The 21312-nt window shown below is 46.0% G+C and overlaps 1 protein-coding gene across 5 annotated transcripts in view; it reads left to right on the forward strand.

Annotated features, from left to right (window-relative positions):
- The window catches only part of srcin1a (SRC kinase signaling inhibitor 1a), a 139101-nt gene that overhangs the window by 87085 nt on the left and 30704 nt on the right, over positions 1–21312 (forward strand). For 4 of the 5 annotated variants that reach the window (XR_011183948.1, XM_069185783.1, XM_069185784.1 and 1 more), the window contains exons 5-19: positions 1408–1603; positions 2102–2394; positions 2853–3655; positions 4613–4702; positions 5491–5531; positions 8659–8679; positions 9640–9806; positions 15442–15617; positions 16383–16513; positions 16888–17035; positions 17403–17691; positions 18216–18477; positions 19077–19219; positions 19575–19727; positions 20723–20845. Coding sequence is in view for 4 of the 5 variants with exons in the window: in XM_069185783.1 (XP_069041884.1) it covers positions 1408–1603; positions 2102–2394; positions 2853–3655; positions 4613–4702; positions 5491–5531; positions 8659–8679; positions 9640–9806; positions 15442–15617; positions 16383–16513; positions 16888–17035; positions 17403–17691; positions 18216–18477; positions 19077–19219; positions 19575–19727; positions 20723–20845 (3036 nt within the window). In the remaining variant the exon portion in view is untranslated. The remainder of the gene's footprint in view (positions 1–1407; positions 1604–2101; positions 2395–2852; positions 3656–4612; positions 4703–5490; positions 5532–8658; positions 8680–9639; positions 9807–15441; positions 15618–16382; positions 16514–16887; positions 17036–17402; positions 17692–18215; positions 18478–19076; positions 19220–19574; positions 19728–20722; positions 20846–21312) is intronic. The other variant, XM_069185785.1, reaches the window with a different exon arrangement.

Consider the following 21312-nt stretch of genomic DNA (forward strand, 5'->3'; position numbering starts at 1 on the left):
GTGTTAACTCTGTGGGAGGTGCTGTCTGAGTCAGAGCAGAGTCATTCATTTGAAAGTAATTGGGAGCAATTGATAATATTCAACTTCTTACTTACAAAGAGCTATGCCGAAGAAAAGCTTTGCTTTGTATTCTTGTCTTTTAGTCTGTTAATGAATAGCATGTGTGCCTTTTGATTTTCATATTTATCTTGTGAATGGGAGGTGAAGAAAGTAGGAGAGTTTCTGTCGAAAAACTTTCCTAGTTGCATACAGTAGATCTGACGGGGCTAATGCAGACAATGCCACATCGAAATCTTAATAGTCATCACACTGCACTCGGGGAGCTCATTACTGTGGGCTCAGAGCTGGAAAATTCATGACTATGGGGATCTTTGAGCCAGTTCATTAAACACAGCACAGCAGCTCGAGCAAACTCTACAGCAGCGGACCCTTCAAACTGGGGAGGCAGAACTGTCCCATCCTGACAGCCTGGCGCCGGCTCCACACTGCACACTGCACGCCACGCTCTTCGCCAGGGCCATTAAAGCACAGCAGATCGCGGCTTTAATTGCACTGATGTCTTACTTATCCCAGGAAAACAAACTGGTGATGTTTTTTGCTTTCTCTTCCTCCTGGCTGGCGGACAGATGCTAACGTGTCTTTGTGCTTTGTTACACCTCCACAGAGAATGTTCATCTTGATTTTTGACAACAGCCGTTTTATTACTACTGAAGTGAACACTGTTTGAGTATTGATTGTTTAAAAACATTACAAAAATATGATAATGTAAGCTGCATGTTGCATTTCACAGGAAACATGAGGCACATTCAGGGACGCTACATTTCAGCTTTGTATTCACACTGACTGTATGTGTGTGCAGTTATAATAATAATAATTGCTTACACTTACATAGGGCTTTTCTGGACACTCCACTCAAAGCGCTTTACAGGTAATGGGGATCCCCTGTACCACCACCAGTTGTTTTAATACTTGCTGCTTCATATTTTTGTTTTTACGCAGCTCTTGCTTTGCACCTTTTCCGACATTATCGTGCTACTTGTTACTATACTTGCTCTTAATCTAGTCTGCTGTTTCCTTTGTAATTAATTGAAAATCCCATATATTGTCCTGGATAAGGGCATCTGATAAGTTGTGGATAATAATGAACATTAATATTTCCTTGTACAAAGATATAGTTCTAGACGTGCTTAGTTTGATGGGGCGCTCAAAATTGATCCACCGGCAGGGTTTCAGGGTGTGAGTGTGGCGGTTTGGGGGTGGGGGTCCTGCTCACAGTATTTGTTCTTCACAGCTTCTGTGCTCGGAGAAGGGATCAAAATTCGTCTCAGGAGCTTGAGAGGGACCCCCAGCTATAAATGTAATAAATGCTGCCGCCTGCTGAGCACTAACCCCTCTCTCTCCCTGCAGACCCGCAGCCCTCGCCACTCCCAGTCTACGCAGTCCGGCCTGGCCGACCAGGCCAGCAAGCTGTCCTTCGCCTCCGCCGAATCCCTGGAGACCATGTCTGAGGCCGACATCCCGCTCGGATTCAACCGCATGAACCGCTTTCGCCAGAGCCTGCCCCTGTCGCGCTCCGCCAGCCAGACCAAGCTCCGCTCGCCAGGTGAGGCGGTGGGCACTCATCAGGGGGGCGCGGCGTGCCCTGTCGGCTCTGGAGTCTCTCCGCCTGCCGTTCCTCCTGCTGGTGGTTATTTCACGCAGGGACGCAGCCACAGGCATTTCCAGCAATGCTCACTTATTGCTGTTTGCTGGTGCGCTATTTGTAGACAAATCATTAGAAAATTAAAAATACATTTTTGAGCTACCCTTTGGGATCCCTACTTTTGCATCGTAGGAGCTGTTTGTGATGCTTGGCTGCATTGTATCGCGAAACGGATTTAAACTTTTCATTTTCCAGAAGTCAATTTGAAAAAGCGTTTAAATGTGCTAATCTCACAAGAACCGGAGCTTATGTGCGTTTAAAGAGATATTAACGTGTTGTGTTGCTGGCTCGGGTGGGGAGTTAATTTCGCCTAAGGGAAGCGTGGAATGAAATCCGAGCGAGACGCGTGCCGGAGATCTCCCAGCGGCGTGCTCTGACTCCTTGTCCCTTTCCCGCCAGGCGTGCTGTTCCTCCAGTTTGGCGACGAGACCCGGCGGGTGCACATCACCCACGAGCTCAGCAGCCTGGACACGCTGCACGCCCTCATCGTGCACATGTTCCCGCAGAAGCTGACCATGGGCATGCTCAAGTCCCCCAACACCGCCATCCTCATCAAAGACGAGACGCGCAACGTCTTCTACGAGCTGGAGGACGTCCGGGACATCCAGGACCGCAGCATCATCAAGATCTACCGCAAGGAGCCCATCTACGCCTCCTACCCTACGGCCCACCTTGCCAATGGGGATCTAAGGGTGAGGGGCTCCCTGACACGAGGACACGCTGCAGTCTTGGATTGCAGCCCAGTGTGTGTCCTTGTAGGTTCTACCTTCTTGTAGGTGCCAGACGTATTGTGTGTGTTGCAGTCAGCCTCCTGAAGAAAGGAACCGTTTGGTGTTCAATGAAAACAATGTACAGCCAATTCCATTGTAGTTCAACCTACAGTATAATACAGTATACAAACTGTTAAAATCAGTGAGTGTTATTTTTTTATGGTGTCCTGGATAATGTATAAGACCCTTTGAGTCTTGCTTTTTTATTGCAAAGCACAGTGCAAACTACTCCAGCCTCCTTCCTTTGCCTGTATTGATCAGTAGTGCGGCCGCCCAGCTCGCCTCAGCTCAATAGGAAGCTTCTCCCTTGTGCCGTTTCCGAGTTCTGCCTGCTGTCCAGCGGCTCGGCCTGCTAAACTCGCCACCTCCTTGTGTTGCAGAGGGAGATGGTGTACACGTCCCGCGAGTCCTCCCCCACCCGCCGGCTCAACAACCTCTCGTCCTCCGCCTCCCCCCCCTCGGGCTCCCCGTCCCGCTCCCGCCTCTCTTACAGCGGGGGGAGGCCCCCGTCCTACGCGGGGCCCCCGCACCCCCACGCGCACCACCCCTCGTCCGGCCAGCCCCCCGCCGGCCTCTCCCCCTCCCCGAGCGCCATCCTGGAGCGGCGGGACGTCAAGCCGGACGAGGAGGTGTCCAGCAAGAACATGGTGCTGATGAAGAACGAGGGCCTGTACGCCGACCCCTACAGCCTGGTGCACGAGGGCCGGCTCAGCATCGCCTCCACGCAGTCCCTGGCTGCCATCGGGGACCCCTTCACGTTCCCCGTGTCCGGGGGGCTGTACCGGAGAGGCTCCGTGCGCTCGCTCAGCACCTACTCTGCCGCAGCGCTGCAGGGCGAGCTGGAGGAGGCCCTGTACAAGCCCGGGGGGCCCCTCTACTCCGACTCCTACACGTCGGCCTCCACCCTGGGCATGGGCTTCCGCCTGCCTCCCTCCTCCCCCCAGAAGATCCCGGACGTCCAGCTGCGCGACAGGGACTCCTACTCCGGCCCCCCCAGCCGCGCCTCCCCGGTGCGGCAGTCCTTCCGCAAGGACTCCGCGTCCTCCTCCGTGTTCGTGGAGAGCCCCAAATCTCGCTCCGGCTCGGGTTCAGACCCCCTGTGCGGGCCGGGGGGCCCCGGTGGAGAGGGCAGGGGCACCCCCGGGTACAACTCCCCCCAGGCCGCCAACGACAGTGAGACCCGGTAAGAGGCCTCAGCAACTCCAGTCTTCTGCCTGCTGGCCGTCTGCACACATTCAGCCCTGTAATACAGTCACGATGCAGCCATGTGCGTGCAAGTTAAGAGTGGCGTTTTTGACAAAAAACAATTCAGGCATCCCTTTAGGTTCACAATCTTAAAAATATCCATCATGCTCAAGACAGAGGCAACTTTTGTATTTGTCGATGATCAAACTGCTTCTGAGTTCTGTGGTATGCAGTGGTTGCCTAAACAGAGACAGGTGCCCTGTGTTGTTTTTGGTCCGCCCTGTTTAACTTGACTTGATTTCAATTTTATTATTTGCACAACTAATCTGGGACATTGAACCTCTGGAGGGTAACTTGCAGTCCTCCTCAGGTGAGGACTGAGACACAGTCATGTGTTGGATGTGGGATTATCTCAGAAAATCACTCTTCCATCTCTGAATTAGTGGCCATAATCGCAGTGTGGATTCGATTCTGTTGCTCAGGCTTAACTTGACAATAAGAGCATAGTTTGACTAAATGCGTTTTCTGCCCTGAGAAGACAAAACAATGCGCATGTGTTTGTGTGTGTCTTTCAGTGTAATGTGGCTCTTCTAGCGCTGCTGTTAGTCTGGGTTTGGCAGTACGTGAGTGTGTGTTTCCGTGTGTTTGTGTAGGCATGAATCACTGTCAATATGGGCACAACATTTGAGAATATGTCCCCACAAAGGTAGTGTCACCTGACAGACACTGCACCCAACCCCCCACGATGGAAATGAGTTTTTTTTTTAATAAACCCAGTGACATTTTCTTCTAATTCTAAACATGCCAAAATATTTATTTTGGTTCCATTTTCACTCGTCATGGATTTTCATTTGAGTGGGGACTTAAGCACTAAATAGGAGTCAATAGAATATAGAAATGAATACACGCAAGTGCCTGTTTTGCAGTTTAAGCTGAGCTTTGTTGTTGTCGCCAGGGAGCGGATGGAGGCGATGGAGAAGCAGATCGCCAGCCTGACCGGCCTGGTGCAGAGTGTGCTGACCAGAGGGCCGGACAGCGACAGCACGTAAGAGCAGCCGCCCCTCCTTTCCCCACCGCCTCACATGACTGGCCGATCTCTGCTGGAGCAGCCCTCACAGCTTATAATTCCGCTTTAATTAATTTGTTCTTTTATTTAATGAACCAGGAGATTGCGTCTCCTAATTCACATATTGAAACTGCAGGCTCATTTGCAAAGGATCCATGGATAACAGTCAACAGTACTTTTACAATTACAGAAGAGGATTCAGACACATATTATTTGCCTGAGACATGTAAGGATAAACTGAACGTTAGTACATCCGATTTTTGGGGGACTGATTTTGTGGTCCATTTTAGTGAGGTTTGAAGCTGTCATGGGCGGCATGGTGATGCAGGGGTCAGCACTGCTGCCTCGCAGCACTGGGTCCTGGGTTCAGTTCCGGACCTGGGGTGCTGTCTGTGTGGAGTTTGTATGTTCTTCCACGTACGCATGGGTTTCCCCAGGTGCTCCAGTTTCCTCCCACAGTCACAAAACATGCTGGTAGGTTAATTGGTGTCTGGGAAAATTGGCTCTGGTGTGAGTGTCTTTGTGTGTCTGCCCTGCGATGGACTGGAGTCCTGCCCAGGGGGTACCCTGCCTTGTATCCATTGCTTGCCGAGATAGGCTCCGGCTCCCCCTTGACCCTGAATTGGATGAAGTGGAAAAGAAAGGAGTGGGTTGATGGAGCATTGAATGGGGCAGCAAGTCCCGAGATAGTGAATGCTTCGTACCAAATACCTGTATTGACTGGACAGGAGAAGGGAATCCTGACTGACGCTCCCTTTCTCTTCCAGAGAGAAGACAGAGACAGCTAGCGACGGGTCAGGGACTGGAAGTAAGTCCTGCCTCCAGAACATTGCGTGGATGAAGTGTTCACTTTTAAACACACAGTGCAGTTACATGATTACCGAGAAGTACAGCCATTATATACCAATTGTCTATAATCCATAAAAGGCATTACAAAATGTAACACAATGATTAGATTAGACATTTTCAGAAGACTCAAAAGAAGAGTGTCATAGTTTTACATTCTTGAAATGGTTTGGGTAAGTGGGCTGTGAGAATTGAAAAACCTCATACAGCTGAGGAAGCAGAAGTGTCAGAACAAAGTGCAGCGCAAGTATGGAGCCTGAAGTGTCTCAGTGAGCTTTAATTCCAGATATGGTGAATTTTTTTCTATCAATATTGTGTGGTAACAATCCATAAGAAGAATTAGTGTACTTGACCAGCTACTACCATTATGGCAGCATCATGAGACTGTGATATTTATGAATAGCTTTATAGAAAATGAAACATAATCTTGTGCTTGTCCACCCTTTTGGTGATCAAATTTGCAGTTCAGCCACAAACATATAGTACAGTGCGTTTCGGGAATAACATAACACAGTATTGCAGAGCACAGCTTACTGTTTGGAGACACTGTCCTCTTGTTCAGACTTGTTACTACTTTCCTGTCTAATCAGAATGAAAACAGATTAAACAGACCATCCACTACACCTTTCAGCAAACTATCGGCTTTTGTAGACATTATTAATGTGCCTGCTGCTGCTTGCCAAAGGACATACGGTACTTACCCATATCTCCAGCAGGGCCACATTGTGCGGGAAATCAGCCTAGTCTCCTGCTTAGAATGGGAGTGGAAGTACTCACAGTGTCTACCGTTGTTTAGCTGGGCTCAGTTCTTCATGTTTCATGCAGCCGTTACTAGTGTATGCCAACAGAAAGAATGAAATTGTGAGAATTATCATTAATCTATGAATTTCTGAACCTGAAGTACAGTATTCTGCTGAGCTGGCTGTGCCACTAACAAAGCTCTGAAAGGTATTCACACACTGAACACAGCGGACATCATCAGGATCAACAGCATCATGCAAGGGAGAATGGTGGAAATTCAGGAGAAAACCATTTGACATTAAAGCATTGTGTTACTGGGTTTGGGGAGTCTGGAATAAGTTGCTCAGTCATGCTGAAGTGAGTGCTCGGGGATCCTTTGGACTCAATGGACTTCTAAAGTCCCAAGAAAGAATGAAACCTCCCCAGGTCCTTGGATCAGTCCATTTCTAGCAAACAAACCAGCAACAAGGGTTAAAATGAATCCTGTTGTTGGTAATCTTTCTTAATTTCTAATAATATTTTAGTTAAAAGTGGATTTAAATCTCAATCCGCTGTTTGATGGTTATTTTTTTCCTCCTCTGACACTTCAGTCTCAGTCTGGAGGTGGAGTTGTATTCTCTCACACCTTTTACATTCCCATGCCAGAGGACTTTGTGAATGGCCCGTGTGTTCCCCACATTCCTCCTGCTGGTGTGGTATGTCCCAGTGCAAACAGGCACCGGGCCACACCGACACTGAGCTGTTCTGTTTCTGTAGAGCCCCAACTCCATCGCCCATCCCTCCCTGGTTTCTCACACATCTCCTCTTCCCTCTCCATCTCTCCTGCCTCTATCTGATCTCCTGTTTCCTTTGGCTCCAACCTGATTCTTTTTTCCTTTCTGATTCCTCTCTCTCTTTTCTGTGTCCCTCACCCCCTCCTCTCTGTATCCTGTCCCCCGAGCCCACACTCTCCCTTTCCACTCTCCTCATGCTCTCCCCTCCCCTCCTTTACTCTCCCGGTCTCAGACACGCAGTCACGGCTCCAATCGAGAACAGCCGCCTCTCGCTTCTCTCCTCTGGTTTTCTGTATCCAAAGGACAGGCTTGACGTAAGTGAGCCCTCTGGGGCTGCTGTTCAGAGAAGCCCCAGCTGGACCTGCAGGAACAAAGCAGAAGCAAATTGCGAATGGTGCCTAATACTTGTGGCGCTGCATAGTTCTGCAGGGATGGGAGGGAAGAGAGATGTGGACAAAGTAGTCTTTATTTAGGCAGGAGAATCGTTCCAGCCTCGGTACTGCTCAGCCACGTGACCTGATTTAATTCTCTACTTCATCATCTGTCAAAATTCGTGTTGCACCTGTTCATACAGGTCATGCAAAAATTAGATAAATAGCACCGTCTAATAGGACAGGAAATAAGAAGACAGCCTGCTTACCTGAATAGCCTAAGGAAAGATACTATCTAGCAGAAGTCTCCAGTGTCTGTTTTACATAGAGAAATAGGTAGGGAGTGAGCCATCAATTAATCATATGTAGTTCTATCTATTATAGAGATCTATTTTAACATTCTCAGTAGAGATTGGCCTCCGAAAGTGTTATTATTGAAATATGTTTTTCAGTGGATTTCTGTTCTTAACCCATTTATGTTATTGTTTCTCTCTTGATTGGAAAGTCATTTTCCAGAGATGCACCCCTGTTGCTGCTGGTGCTGGGAGGACTGAGGAGCAGAGTGTGTTCACCCTTTTGTAATAAGAAACCTGTTCAGTTCAGTAGCATTCTGCTTGGCTTTTTAGCAGTCTCTGACATGATCAAGTTCCAGAAAAACAGTATATACCTGTTTAGTGATTGATCTCAGCCCTTAATTTAATTGTTGCATTGATTTTGTATTATGATCATGTGTTCTGACACTTTTGGGTTTTCTCTAGTCTTTATAAATTAATTATTCAGGTGACCCTATAATCTGTTTGTACATTTAACTTTTGCGCCATGTATTGGCAGAAAATTTTAAACAAATTTGGTTTGTGTGTTATGGGGATGTTTGAAGGTTGGAGAAGTGGTGTTGGAAAAATAAGCTATTTCTGACAGTCATTGTTGCTGTGCCCTGGAGATCCTGTAGGAATTCTTATATATTCCAAAACACAGCTCATCAGCCATCGCAGTACAAACAGTATTCGCATCGACCGCTAAGCAGCCTTTGAACAATCCCTAAGTAGCAATTTCCAATATTGCTTAGACAACTGTTTCAAAGCACTTGCTAATTTTGTGACAGGGTGAGCAGACTCTGGCTTGAAGCAGGATCATTATCTTTTTCATTATTTCATTTTTCTTTATTATGATTTGTTTTAATTGATCCATGCCTTCTATATTTCAGCTGGGCGGCTGAAAACAAAAGGTATTGTCTTTTCCCACTAACCCACTGTGTGGTATTGGAGGTGTTTTTTCTTCGCTCTTTCTGTGTGTTGATACCTTACCAGCCACCCCCACCCCTCCCCCCAGTGTGTTATAGAACAGCTCTGGGCTCCCTTCTCTGAGGCATGGACAGAGCAAAGTGTCAATTCAGGGGAATTACAATACAAGATGAATAATATGAAATATGAAACCCTCAGCTAAAGAGCCCAATATAATTCATGGGTTGGTAACTCCTGACGTGTTTGGAAGTAACTAATAAGTACACTTTTTTTTTTTAGGAAAATCTATGTAACGGTTTACCAGTCACTTGATGTTCTTTTAGTAAAACATTGGCTTGAATGGGCTCCTGTAGATGTCTGTGCTGCTGCTTCCTTGACTAACACACAGGGCTCTGATTGTGTGAACTGTGAAGTGGCTGACCGTACAAGCCATATTTACAACCGTTTGACTCGATTTGATTAAGAACAAAAGTTGTTTTTTTTTAATCATTTGCTGAGTGTTAGAAGAGCATCTGTTCAATGCTCATTTACACTAGTAAGCCCTTAAATACACTGCAAGTCCTGTTAATACTACTCTTTGTATCTCTCTTATTCATGATTTTTATCCCTGAAGAGGGGAAAAAAGGTTTGCTATGGGCGACCTTGGCAAACGCTGTGAATATGGCCTTGTGTGGGTGATTACTAGATTATTTGTTGCAACAGGTTGTTTAAATATATTCATGTAGAGTACAATGTGAATGTGCTTATGTGTATATTTTAATAACATTGTGGGTAGCTGATATGTAGATACTTAAAAACCAGCAGCCTGCTTGTTTATGTGTGTGATGTGTTAGCTGGGTGGCTATATGAGTGTTAGACGCACAGCGCCTGGATGTTAACTTTGTGTTGGAGTGCGCTGCGGTGGATACGGTTGAAGAACGCCTGTCTTCTGGTTTGCTTGGCAGCCTTGACGCCTTCCGCACCAAGCGCAGGGGCGGCCATGCCCCCTCCCCCGGCCGGCGCCACCCAGGCCACTGCAGTCACGCGCCTGCAGATGCAGCTCCACCTGCACGACCTGCAGCAGAACGCCACAGACCTGCGGGACCAGCTGTCCCAGCTGCGCAAGATGCAGGTGAGCTGCACAGTGGCTCTGTAGATTTGACATCACAGCTGCCTTCTAGCCAGTTCATACCGGAAGTGCTTGGGTCCCCGTTCAGTATAGCTCGGATTAAGGGGCACAAAGCAATGAAACTAAAAGCAATAAAGGATACTTTTACTATTCAGTCAGCCTATTCTGATATCGATTTAGTGGAAACAGTGTATCATAGAAGAATGCAATTGGGTACACACTACAAACACAAATGGAACTGTGGGTAGTATGGTTCGTAGGGGGGTGACATCTTCATTTGACTGTAAACATGCCAAAATATTTGTTTTGGTTATATTTTCACTCTTCTTGGATTTTCATCGAGTGGGGTCTTAAACACTCAGTAAGATTCAGTAGAAAGTCCCCATAAATATAATGATGCAAACACAGTGTGCACCAACACTAAAATCATTAGAATTTGTCCAATGCAGAAGAATGCATGCAAGCCATCATGGGCACAACAGATAGTCAAATTGAGCTCCCTCTGGTGTTTACTATTGTTGTCCATAGAAATGTGAATTTTTTGTTGCCTTGTATTTGTCATACATCATTCATGATATAGCTGTGCGAATAGGTCACTCAGCTTTAAAAGCACCTCGCATTTCTTCGGGCTCACGCAAGTCTGCCTCAGAAGTTTAGAACAAAAATCTTAACATCTCTCTTCCAGACATTCTGTGTGAGTTGCTGGTGATTATTTTCTTTTTTTTTCTAATATGAAGCACAATCTGTTAGAAAGAGTTCTACACCTGTATATTATTACAACCTAGATTAGAATTGAAGGGGTTTTCTAACCTTGTGGATGTTGTTGATTGTTCAGATCCCCTTCCCTATAATCCACTACACTGTATTTAGTTGAAGTTGGTAGATGTTGCAGCATGCGCAGGCTGCAAAGGAACAAGTAAAGGTTTTTTGTGTCTCTTTTCAGCCTCGAAAAAAAAACCTTGTTCCCCTACACTGTATTTAGTCTCCAAGCCTTGATACTCTTGTTCATGAAGGACACTTCTCAGGTATAGCAGTTTAATTTTCGCTCACAGGATCAGTTGCCCTCTGGGACAAGGAAAGAGCTACAGACTGGAGTTGTTGACGAGACTTTGAGCATGAATAAATGCACCCAAACCAATTTATGATACTCAAGGACCAAGCTTTCAGGGCCAGCTCACTGAGCAGGCAGCACAGGGTCATTTTTCCCCCTGATAAACAGAGTCTCCAGATCTTTGGAAGAAATTGGGAATTATTATGGAATTATTTTTGTTGTATAACATCAGATCTCCCAACGAATAACACTTAAACCTGCCTTGCAGGTGACATTGCTGTCAGAGATTTAATTTAGAGCTCCTTTCATCTTCAAAGGAGATATTTCAAAAAACGATGCAGAGTCAGGATACCAGCCTTTAATGCATTTTAAGTGGTGAACATTGCTTAGGATTTATTGTCCTCATCAAAGAGAAATAGTGGTACTAGAGGTAGTACAGATCTGTGTGTCAATGAATGAGTCAAACAATAAATCAAAGCACTTTGACCTATCGATAATTTTCTGCCTTGTATTTTTTATCATCCCATGTTTGTGATATAATTGACATTTCAAGTAAGATTATCTATGGCTGAAGGATGCTATAAGTACAGTAGCTGCACTTAATAGCTCTCAGTTGATGATTGATTTTGGAACTGTAGCATGTGAATTCTATAGAGATATAAATATCACATTCTGATAATGTGTGAATGAAGACAGTAGTAATCAACTAATGGTGTTACACATTGCAGGGTTTGCAAGGTATAAAATGTGCCTTAAATGATAAAACCTTCCACTGCAGTTTTAAGCAAACAGCAATCTGGCATCTCTCTTGCACTTTGGGTCTCATTTTCACAGTTCCTTGTCCAGGATTCTGCAGCCAACTTGAGCCTACCTCATTTGTCATACAGCTGCCAGCTGACTCCCCAGCTGAGCCCTGAAGGCACCAGCTCTCTCCACACTGCCTGATACTGTAGCCCTCCAGCCTGCAGTGTGCTCACAGCTTTACTGTATTTACTGGGTGGGGAGCTCAGGCTGTGGCACTGATCGCTGTTTTTTGGTGAGAAAGTGCCCTGTTGAGCAGATTGAGGTTGGCTCAGTGGAGTGGAGAATGGCAAGCTTAGGAGTGGGAGTGAGGCAATGTAGGCTCATTTTTAAAAGGTTAGATTCTATCCAAGGCAGTGTGGAGCAGCAGTTTGAGCTGTGGGACTGAGTCAGAAGAAGAAGTATGGATTAGCCTTAAAGATCCAGACTAAGAGTGAAGTTGGGTGCGGCAGTGACTTGAGCTGAATGACGTTAGTGTGTCACAAAGGATAAAGAGGAGGCAGTGAATGGGGCTATGTGATTTCATGCTGCTCAGATGGTTCACAATGGTCAGAACTTTGTGAAAGATGCAGTGATTGTGCTTTTTTCTTTTTAATTCACTTCCAATTTGGAAGCAACTATTATTAATCATCTTGGTTCACCATTGCAAAACCTCTACTGCTCAGGGAGGGGACCTTTTCATGCTCTCTTGTGACACGCTGATCTGTTATAGGCGTTTGTCTGTAGATTGACTGTGAGCTCCACAGCGCCAGTCAGATGAACTAGAGGCTGCCGGACAAGCGACGTTTCTCTCACTTACAATGCTGCTAGCTTGCATGTGCCTGGGAGGATCAGGAGGTGATTGCTTTGCAGCGAGATATAGGTACCCTGGCTGACTCAAGCCTAGGGAATCCTTGCAGGGGTCACTCATGTTTTGCTTGACACTTGGGCAATGATGGTAAGTCAGCTAATGACATATCACAGACTCCACACATCTCAGTTGGAGTTCCTACAGTAACTAGGAAGGCCTTGTGCTTTGCATTCTGATTCGCACATGGGCTGGTGAGAGATCCAAGATGGAAAGACTGGGATGTGGAATGGCCTGTAGGCACAACAGCGAAGAAAGGAAAGGGGGAGGGCAAACCGCAGTAGAGCTCACTGGCCTGTGAGCGCATAGAAATTCAAACTGAGCTGCTAGGACAGTCTGAGATGACGTGCACACTCTCTCTGTAATACTGTAATACTCTCTCCTGGAAAAATGTTGCATCCTATTTGAAATAAATAACTGAAGTCATGAAGGAGGTGAGATTTGGAGGGATATACTCAGCATGCCTGTCAGGTACTGAAAGACTGTTTATCTGGGGAGCAGCAGTGCAGACAACACTGCAGAGATCCACATACTGACACACCCCTTCCTCTGTTCAGACACACAGGGAAGATCATACAGAAACACAGTGATTTACATGCCATCACAGACAAATGCACATGCAAATACAGTGGAATGTGACAGAATTTCTACTGGCAGCTCAGGCTAGCTAATGCACAGTTGCAGATATGCACACTGAAGGACAGATTCAGTAGTTGAATAATCCTCTTCAGACCAAGCTCCACAGACTGACACACTCATGCATCCGTAAAGAGAAAGATTGGCAGGCAAAGGCATGCAAACAGGCACCACAGCACACATGAAAAGCCAGACTCATTTGCTGCAATATTTATCACTTTAAACATGCAAAAGCCAAAGCCATCCTTCTTAGGAAGATTAGAATGAAGACTTGAAGGTTATTGTTTATTAAAAAAGTATGAATCCAGTTATTGATGCAGAAACTTTACTTTAATTCAAGTTTTACATACTTCGGGTACAAATAAGGGTACCTTGTAATGGGAATATTTTAACTGTGAATGATTAGGAGTTCTCAGTAAAGGTATAAGAGTTTCTATTGACAGGCATATTTTAACATACAGTATTGCACTCAATAAATGATGACATAACCTTTAAAATACTGCGTGCCAATATTTATGTGAATGACTAGTATAGACATGGAGATGTTACCACAGCAAGGGCCTTATAAGGTCAACTATGATACCTGTTAATTGTATTACGCGTCTGGGCAGGAAGCAAGGAGCTTATCTATTGAATACAATAACTTTCAATTAATGGGCACATTTTTCCACTATTAAGTGGTTTCATTCTGAAAGCCACCGCAGCTTTTTTAATCACACGGGGGAGAGAGAGACATGTCTTTATAGCCGTTCTGATAATGCTCTGTTACATTCACACAAAAGGGTGGCGATTATTAAATCTAACATCCACAGCTGCTGAATCTAATTTTAATTTTAAGGAGTCTATTAGCATTTTTGCAGGTGGAAAAAATTGTGCATTGTTAAGTTTTCAGAGCCGTCAGATAGCTACCATGTTGAACAACTTTAGTTTAAAAGCCTTGTGTTTCATTACAGCTATATTTCCGTACATTTAAAATGAAGAAAATTACAGATGTTGAGCATTAACTCTATATATACACACAAATTATTTAATTATTTTCAAAATTAAGAGTTACCTACAGTTAATGCATAGTTTCAGAAACATGTATCCCAGTCCCTGCATAGTAGTGCAGTGGTTAGAATAGGCCCAGGGCCTTGCATTCTTAGTGCCCTGGGTTCAGTTCCTGGGGTGCTACTTGCATTTGGTTTGTACATTCTCCTCGTGTTCAGTGGATTTCCTTTGGGTGGTCCAGTTTCCTACCACAGTTAAAAAACCATTCACTGAACAGCGAGAGGCATCAAGATGCTCTTCTTCAGGAGGCTATTTAAAATAAAGAGCAAGTGTTGTCGTTGCTAGCTGAGCCAAAAGCCACATTCTTGAGTGTTTAAAACTTCAGTGGGCAGCAGTAGTGATTAGGGTGCTGGGCTCAAAACTAGAAGGTTCGAATCCCAAGTGAGATACTGCTGTTGTATCCTTGAGCAAGATACTGTAGTTCACTCAAATTGCTTCAGTAAAGATTTCTAAAATAAAAGTGTGAGCCATATATAACAGCCGTAGTTGGTGTGAAACACAGCAGTGTCTTGAAAATAGCAGAATAGGGAGATCTGGCTGGTTTCGGGTCAGGCTGTGTGTTTCTAAACGTAGGGTGTTATTTCACTTATGAAATACAAGGATTAAAGCTTCAACATGTTTAAGAACTAGGAACAAAGAGTTCAAATTAATCTGTTTACTGTTAAGACAATGAAGGGATTGAGTGTGTAACTGAGGTCTCGGCCGGATCAAAACCCAGCAGGTGTGTGGGTCAGCAGGACCAGGAGCATCTACCACTGGTTTTTGAAATAAGCGCTCTGTGGCGTGTGGATTTTCACTCTGTGTGGAATTCTATGAATGGGACTGGGAATTGTAAGCTAAAATGTTTGATCCAAAGATTCGGTGAGAACTGCATGAAAAGAAGTCCATGATACGGCCAAGCCTGACACCCTGCCTTTACGTCAGCAACACGTCTTCTGCCCACTTCATCTACCACACATATTTGACATCACAGATTCTTTATACACAGATGGGACAAAGCTTCTCTGCTCTAGCCTATATATTGAAAAAGAAATCATTAAGAGCTGTTTTCTGTTTTGTCCCTCTGTGCTCACTCTTGTAGTTCTGTGCACAGATGTTGGTGGGACACTTTCACAGTTGGTAGCACGCAGTTCTGTGGTCTTTGTTACTATTACAAGAGAAAATGAGAAAATGTTTGATCCAAAGATTCGGTGAGAAGTGCATGAAAAGAGAATTAAAACACCTCCTGACCGTGGTGTGTCTGGCTTGTGCAGCTCCAGAACCAGGACTCTGTCCGGTCGCTCCTGAAGCGGACGGAGACGGAGATCAGTGTGCGGGTGACAGACGCCCTGCGCAAGCAGGAGGACCCCCTGCAGAGACAGCGCCTCCTGGTAGAGGAAGAAAGACTGAAATATCTCAACGAGGAGGAGCTCATTATACAGCAGTTGCAGTGAGTACTTTATAGATACCGCAACAAAGGGATAGCCATCAGGGATGAGTGAAGATACTCTGACAGACACTCAGACACTCCACACAGAGACACCCCAACAGTCATACTGCATCAGCACTGAGAGAGACACCCCACTTTTCACACAGTGCGAAGTGCTGTTGTTTCCAAATCTGTGCTGATACGGATACTCATGACACAAAGACTGCAGCACTTTCAATCTCTTATAGGCTTATCCCTTTCAATATGGGATTCTGTTGAATAGTCTTGTGAAGACGGTTAAATAAATGTCAAATCCTGAATTTTAATACTTGTTTCCACACATCACCCTTTCCACGTCTGAGATATTGATTTTGCTTGTGTCACTCAAAACCAGTGTTTTTCACTCCTGCTCCCTCTCGGGCCTTCTCTTCCTCTGGATTAGCATAATGATTTCATTGATCCCTCTTCTTGATTTATTAGGTTTAAATTATCCCTGTTTTCAAAGCTTTACTTAGCTAGTTACCTGAGTGACCAATTGTGATGATCTGTGCTCTGAATCCGCTAAGACATGAATACAAAGTGAAGCGTGAATGAATGAAAAACATCTTGACAAATACTGCATCGCCTGCCGCCCGATCAGTCTGTCGAAGTACAAAATAACTCTTTATTTTCTAGCAATATCTTTCTCATTGTGAAATCATACTTCAGTGTGGTGGATTTTTCACATGCTCTGTGCACAATCATGTGAATGTGAGTGTCAGTCCTGTGCTGTGTGCGTTGCTGCAGTGACCTGGAGAAGTCAGTAGAGGAGATCCAGAAGGACTCTTCAGTGAATCACAGGCTGGTGACTGTGCAGGAGCTGGAGGAGAAGGCGCTGGTGCTGAGGAAACTGGGAGAGACCCTCACTGAGCTCAAGAGTAAGTCAATGCTGGCTGCAACTCCTGCCACCATGATACGGCCAAGCCTGACACCCTGCCTTTACGTCAGCAACACGTCTTCTGCCCAATTCATCTACCGCACATATTAGACATCACAGATTCTTTATACACAGATGGGACAAAGCTTCTCTGCTCTAGCCTATATATTGAAAAAGAAATCATTAAGAGCTGTTTTCTGTTTTGTCCCTCTGTGCTCACTCTTGTAGTTCTGTGCACAGATGTTGGTGGGACACTTTCACAGTTGGTAGCACGCAGTTCTGTGGTCTTTGTTACTATTACAAAAACGTGTTCTTTTACGTGTTGACCTACTCCTTTCCCGTGTGTATGTTGAGTTTTACCCTTCTCTCTCCCAGACCAGTTCCCCAGCCTGCAGAGTAAGATGCGAGTGGTCCTCAGGGTAGAGGTGGAAGCTGTCAAGTTCCTCAAGGAGGAGCCACACAGACTGGATGCACTGCTGAAACGCTGCAAGACCATCACTGACACTCTCACGACTCTCCGCAGGTACTAGAGCACATCCACACTGACACACTGGGCATCACTGACACTCTCACGACTCTCCGCAGGTACTAGAGCACATCCACACTGAGCATCACTGACCTACAGACCTATTAACACTGGTGCGCTGCCCCAACAAACTAATCATTAAAGACACACCAATGCTGACATGCTGTAACTGATGCACTAATGCACAGACATACAGACTATCATTCACCAACTGTCCATCATTGAACCATTAACATACTAATAATCATTTAGGAATTGATGTCTACATACTTGCTGCCACCAGTCCACTAATGCTCTGACACACTATACAACCTCAGGAAGTCAGGGATACAGTCAGAACGTGTGTGTGTGTGTGTTGAAACAGGCAGGTGAACGAGGGAATATGGAAGGGCCAGGAGGACTTTGCCAGCCAGTCCCAGAAACACACTGATGACTTCCCAAAGAACACAGACTTCGATATTCCTACCAGCCCACCTCTCAACTTCAGCGACCTGGGGGGCAGTGCCAGCCTCTCGTCCTGGACACCTCACAGCGGCCCTGGCCTCAACCCCTCCAGCACCCACCACGATTCACCCCAGCACGGGCCCCTCAAGAACCGGCCCTTGGAGGAGCTGTCGGGCCGCCGAGGAGTGGACAAGTCTGTGTCTGTGGAGGTCAGTCTGGACGTGCTGTTGGGATCATCTCACATTGCATATTGCTCACAGCTGCTGAGATCTGTGTGGCTAGATTCTGTGTGATTATGTGTTCCCTGTTGTAGTTCACTGCATTATATTATAGGCGTATGGACTTCTCTCTGCAATTTGTACTGTTGTGGTTAAGGTTGAGTGCTTAGGGTTGTGTCTCCCACTATTTCCAAGGGTCCCTCATACTCTCTGTAGCACACTTGCCTTGTCTCTGTACATGTCTGTATTGTCTTCATCTGCAAATCTCCAGATATAGAGAGGAAGTTGGAGGAGCAATATGTTGTTCCTTATTAATGCAACGTAAGCCAATGTGTCACTTTCACTCATTCATTCCAGGCTAAGGAGCTGGGCCATGATGCAGTAATGTGTTCAATTTTATAACATAAAACAGAACACTGTGTGTAAGTCTTTGAGTGAGGGGATGATATGGAGTAGGAGGACTTTGCCAGCCACTGTGAGTCCATAAACCGCTCTCTGTCTCTCTGTGCTGGCAGGCTGCCGAGAGGGACTGGGAGGAGAAGCGTGCCAGCCTGACTCAGTACAGCGCTCAGGACATTAACCGGCTCCTAGAGGAGACCCAGGCCGAGCTCATGAAGGCCATCCCTGACCTGGACTTCGCAGCCAAGCAGGCCAAACCCTTAGCCGCGCCCACCACCCAAAGCAGCACCCCCATCTCTGAGATCCGGCCCAGCAAACCCCAGCACATCGCACACAAGCTCTCCAGCAAGAGTGAGCCCAGCGCACGCCGTGGGTCCGGTGAGCCTCCTTCTCTTCCCTCCCTCAGACAGCACTCTGTACCCCTCACTGAAGTGAATGAACACTCACCCGTTCCCTTACTGAGACTTGGCCGGAAAGCCTGAGCCTCTTGTGTCTGAGTCTGTCTGTGCGATTGGTCCAGTAGTTGAAAGTGGATTAGACTAGGGAGAAACAGTCTGTATGTTAACTCCTACATAATGGCCAAAATATTAAAGAAGCTTCTTCAAAACAGAATGGGCTTGCATTCCACAAGATTTTGATATTCCTGTAACTTAAACTTTCCTGTTCTTGTAACATTCCTGTTGAATGTGAGGATGAGGAGGTTTAGGATATAAATGAACATTGCTCTGGTTTTCAACTGGGGATTGTTCTGCTTGTGGGAGGTAAGAGGCAGCTATCTCGTGTCAACCACAGATTTGCCTGCTACTGAAAGAGTGTATTCACTTACCTGGGGGTTCACATTTTAAGTGCCCTTAAAGAGAAGGCGATGGCTTTGAATTATGCTGTATGAACATGGTCTCTGTGCTCTGAGCTATCAGATGCCGGTGGAACTAGGATTTTGTTTGCATTGTTATGTTCTTCTTCTGCCTTTCCCTCAGATGAGCTAACGGTACCCCGCTATCGAACGGAGAAGCCATCCAAGTCGCCCCCTCCCCCTCCACCCCGCCGCAGTTTCCCATCATCCCACGGGCTCACCACCACCCGAAGTGGAGAGGTCATTGTCACCAGCAAGACTATCAAGGTGGGTCTCCAAGGGAGGGAACTCGGACAGCATGCAAAAAAGGAATTCCTGGTTTTACATTAAAAACGAATTGATGAGAATAAGACCCTGGGTTGTAATATACAACATCTCCTGTTTGTAGCAGAAATAAGCATTCACTGGGGGGTGACCCTTGGGCATCGAGTGTATTTGTTCAGATCTGCACCTTTTCAGATCCTGGGGTTGCCACGTCTTTGGCAAGTACTTGTTGCAGTCCTAACTGGAAACCTGACCTTTAAATCATCCGATGAGCTGTGCAGGGTCTGAGAATGATGCCTTTTCATGTGCATTGAATGCACCTGATCGGAGACGCTCTCACCCTCTCCCTCACCTGCAGAAGTCAGAGTCGGAAGAGACAGAAGCACAGAAGCCCCACGTGAAGCTTAGGCGGACAGTCTCCGAAGCCCCCCGGCCGGCCTCCACCCCCCCTGTCATCGCCTCGGGGGTGAAGGACGAGGATGATGAGGAGAAAATCATTGCAGAGCTGGAGGTATGGGCAGTTTTGGAAAGAACCAAATTATGGGATGGATACACATTTTAAAGAGCTGTCCAAGATATGTGCAGGGGACTGTAGGGAACTGAAAAATTATTGTTACTGTAATGATGGAGTGATGATCTACGAAACGATCTGTGTTTATTTAATGCTCTCTTCCTCCAGCAACTGCCACACAGTGCCACAGGATGGCATAGGAAGCAAGACCCAACCCAAATAATTATCCGTCATAACAGAATATGCAGCAGTCGCTTTATGGTGCAAGCCCTAGGACAATGCACCCTATTGCTGTAAAAGGCTAAACACAATGAAAAACTTGGCAGAGTATGTAGGCATCAACACACCTGCATGCACAAACAATAACAACGCCTGTATCCATCAAAGTGAAGAGTGTGGATGTCACTCTAACACTGCGGTCTTACAAGGCCACCGTGGTGATTCAGGCTGATGAACAACATGTAATAAAATACATCTGGCCATACGTTATTTTCAACTAGCTCTTAAGGAATGACCCTCCTTGTGCTAAATGTTTTTTCAGAGTTTAATCTTTCAGCGATTAATCGACTGTTGAGGTTCTTAATGGCCATTTTTTGTCCTTCTCTCCTTTTTAATCCTGCTAGAATTGGTGTAAGAATAAGCTATGAAGATTAAACAGCCTTGTACCTGCTTACAGTCTCATGATCCAAGTGTCTGAGACAGTTAACTGTTTCTGAGGGAATGACCAAGGCTTAATGGGCAGTATTTATCTTGCATTCTCTTATGGTAGCTCTTAAGGGAATAGTTCAGTATTACAGTGCCAAGTCATTTATTTTTTTTCATTCTGTCATAATAATCTTAAAACTTAGCAATAAACAAGCCTAAGTAGCCCAGTTGTGTTCAGGGCCTTTCCAGTGTCCTGGATAGTCAAGACACTGCCTTTACAGTGTGCTGCGCAGTCCTGTGTGATTGGTGTTAATTCCTGCTGTTTGCTCACAGTGTTTCCACCCTGGCAGGTGTTTCAGAGAGCCCCAGTCAAAGCCAAAGTGTCCCCTCCCCACTCCCTGCCCAGCACCCTCCGCAGAGCCACGGCCCCCCCCAGCCTGGAGCTGTGGCCCCCAGGGGCCCCGGGAAGGAAGGTAACAGGCTTGTGTGGACGGCAGCCTCCGAGGCCCTCTGCCTCACCTCTGCACTCTGCCTCCTTCCTCTCCCAACTCAACTAACCTGCAGGGGGATTCAGCCAAGAGCCACAGCACCTGTGTGTGATCCCTGTAAATCAGGACACACTGCTTTCATGTGTGCACAGTTTGCATCACCACCCTATATAATATCTGCTGAACAGAACATAGAGTCAAAACATAGGATTTTTCAGTGTTTCCCCATTGCCACTTCATACTGATTGGAGTCTTATACTGCAGTTGTCTCCAGTGTTGGCATATTCAGTTGAGAGCTGCAGATTGTTAACTTGGCTGACCCTATTTTATAATGCATCAGAAACTGCAAAGCAAATATTGCTGTTGCCCAGGAATTTTCCTTGTCTTCAGCTATTCAGTTTGTTACAAAGCAGTGCTGTGTTTTCTGTTTGAGTCCCCGCTTCTGTCTTTAC

The sequence above is a fragment of the Lepisosteus oculatus genome, chromosome 28, assembly GCF_040954835.1.
Source record: "Lepisosteus oculatus isolate fLepOcu1 chromosome 28, fLepOcu1.hap2, whole genome shotgun sequence".
NCBI classification, from domain to species: domain Eukaryota; kingdom Metazoa; phylum Chordata; class Actinopteri; order Semionotiformes; family Lepisosteidae; genus Lepisosteus; species Lepisosteus oculatus.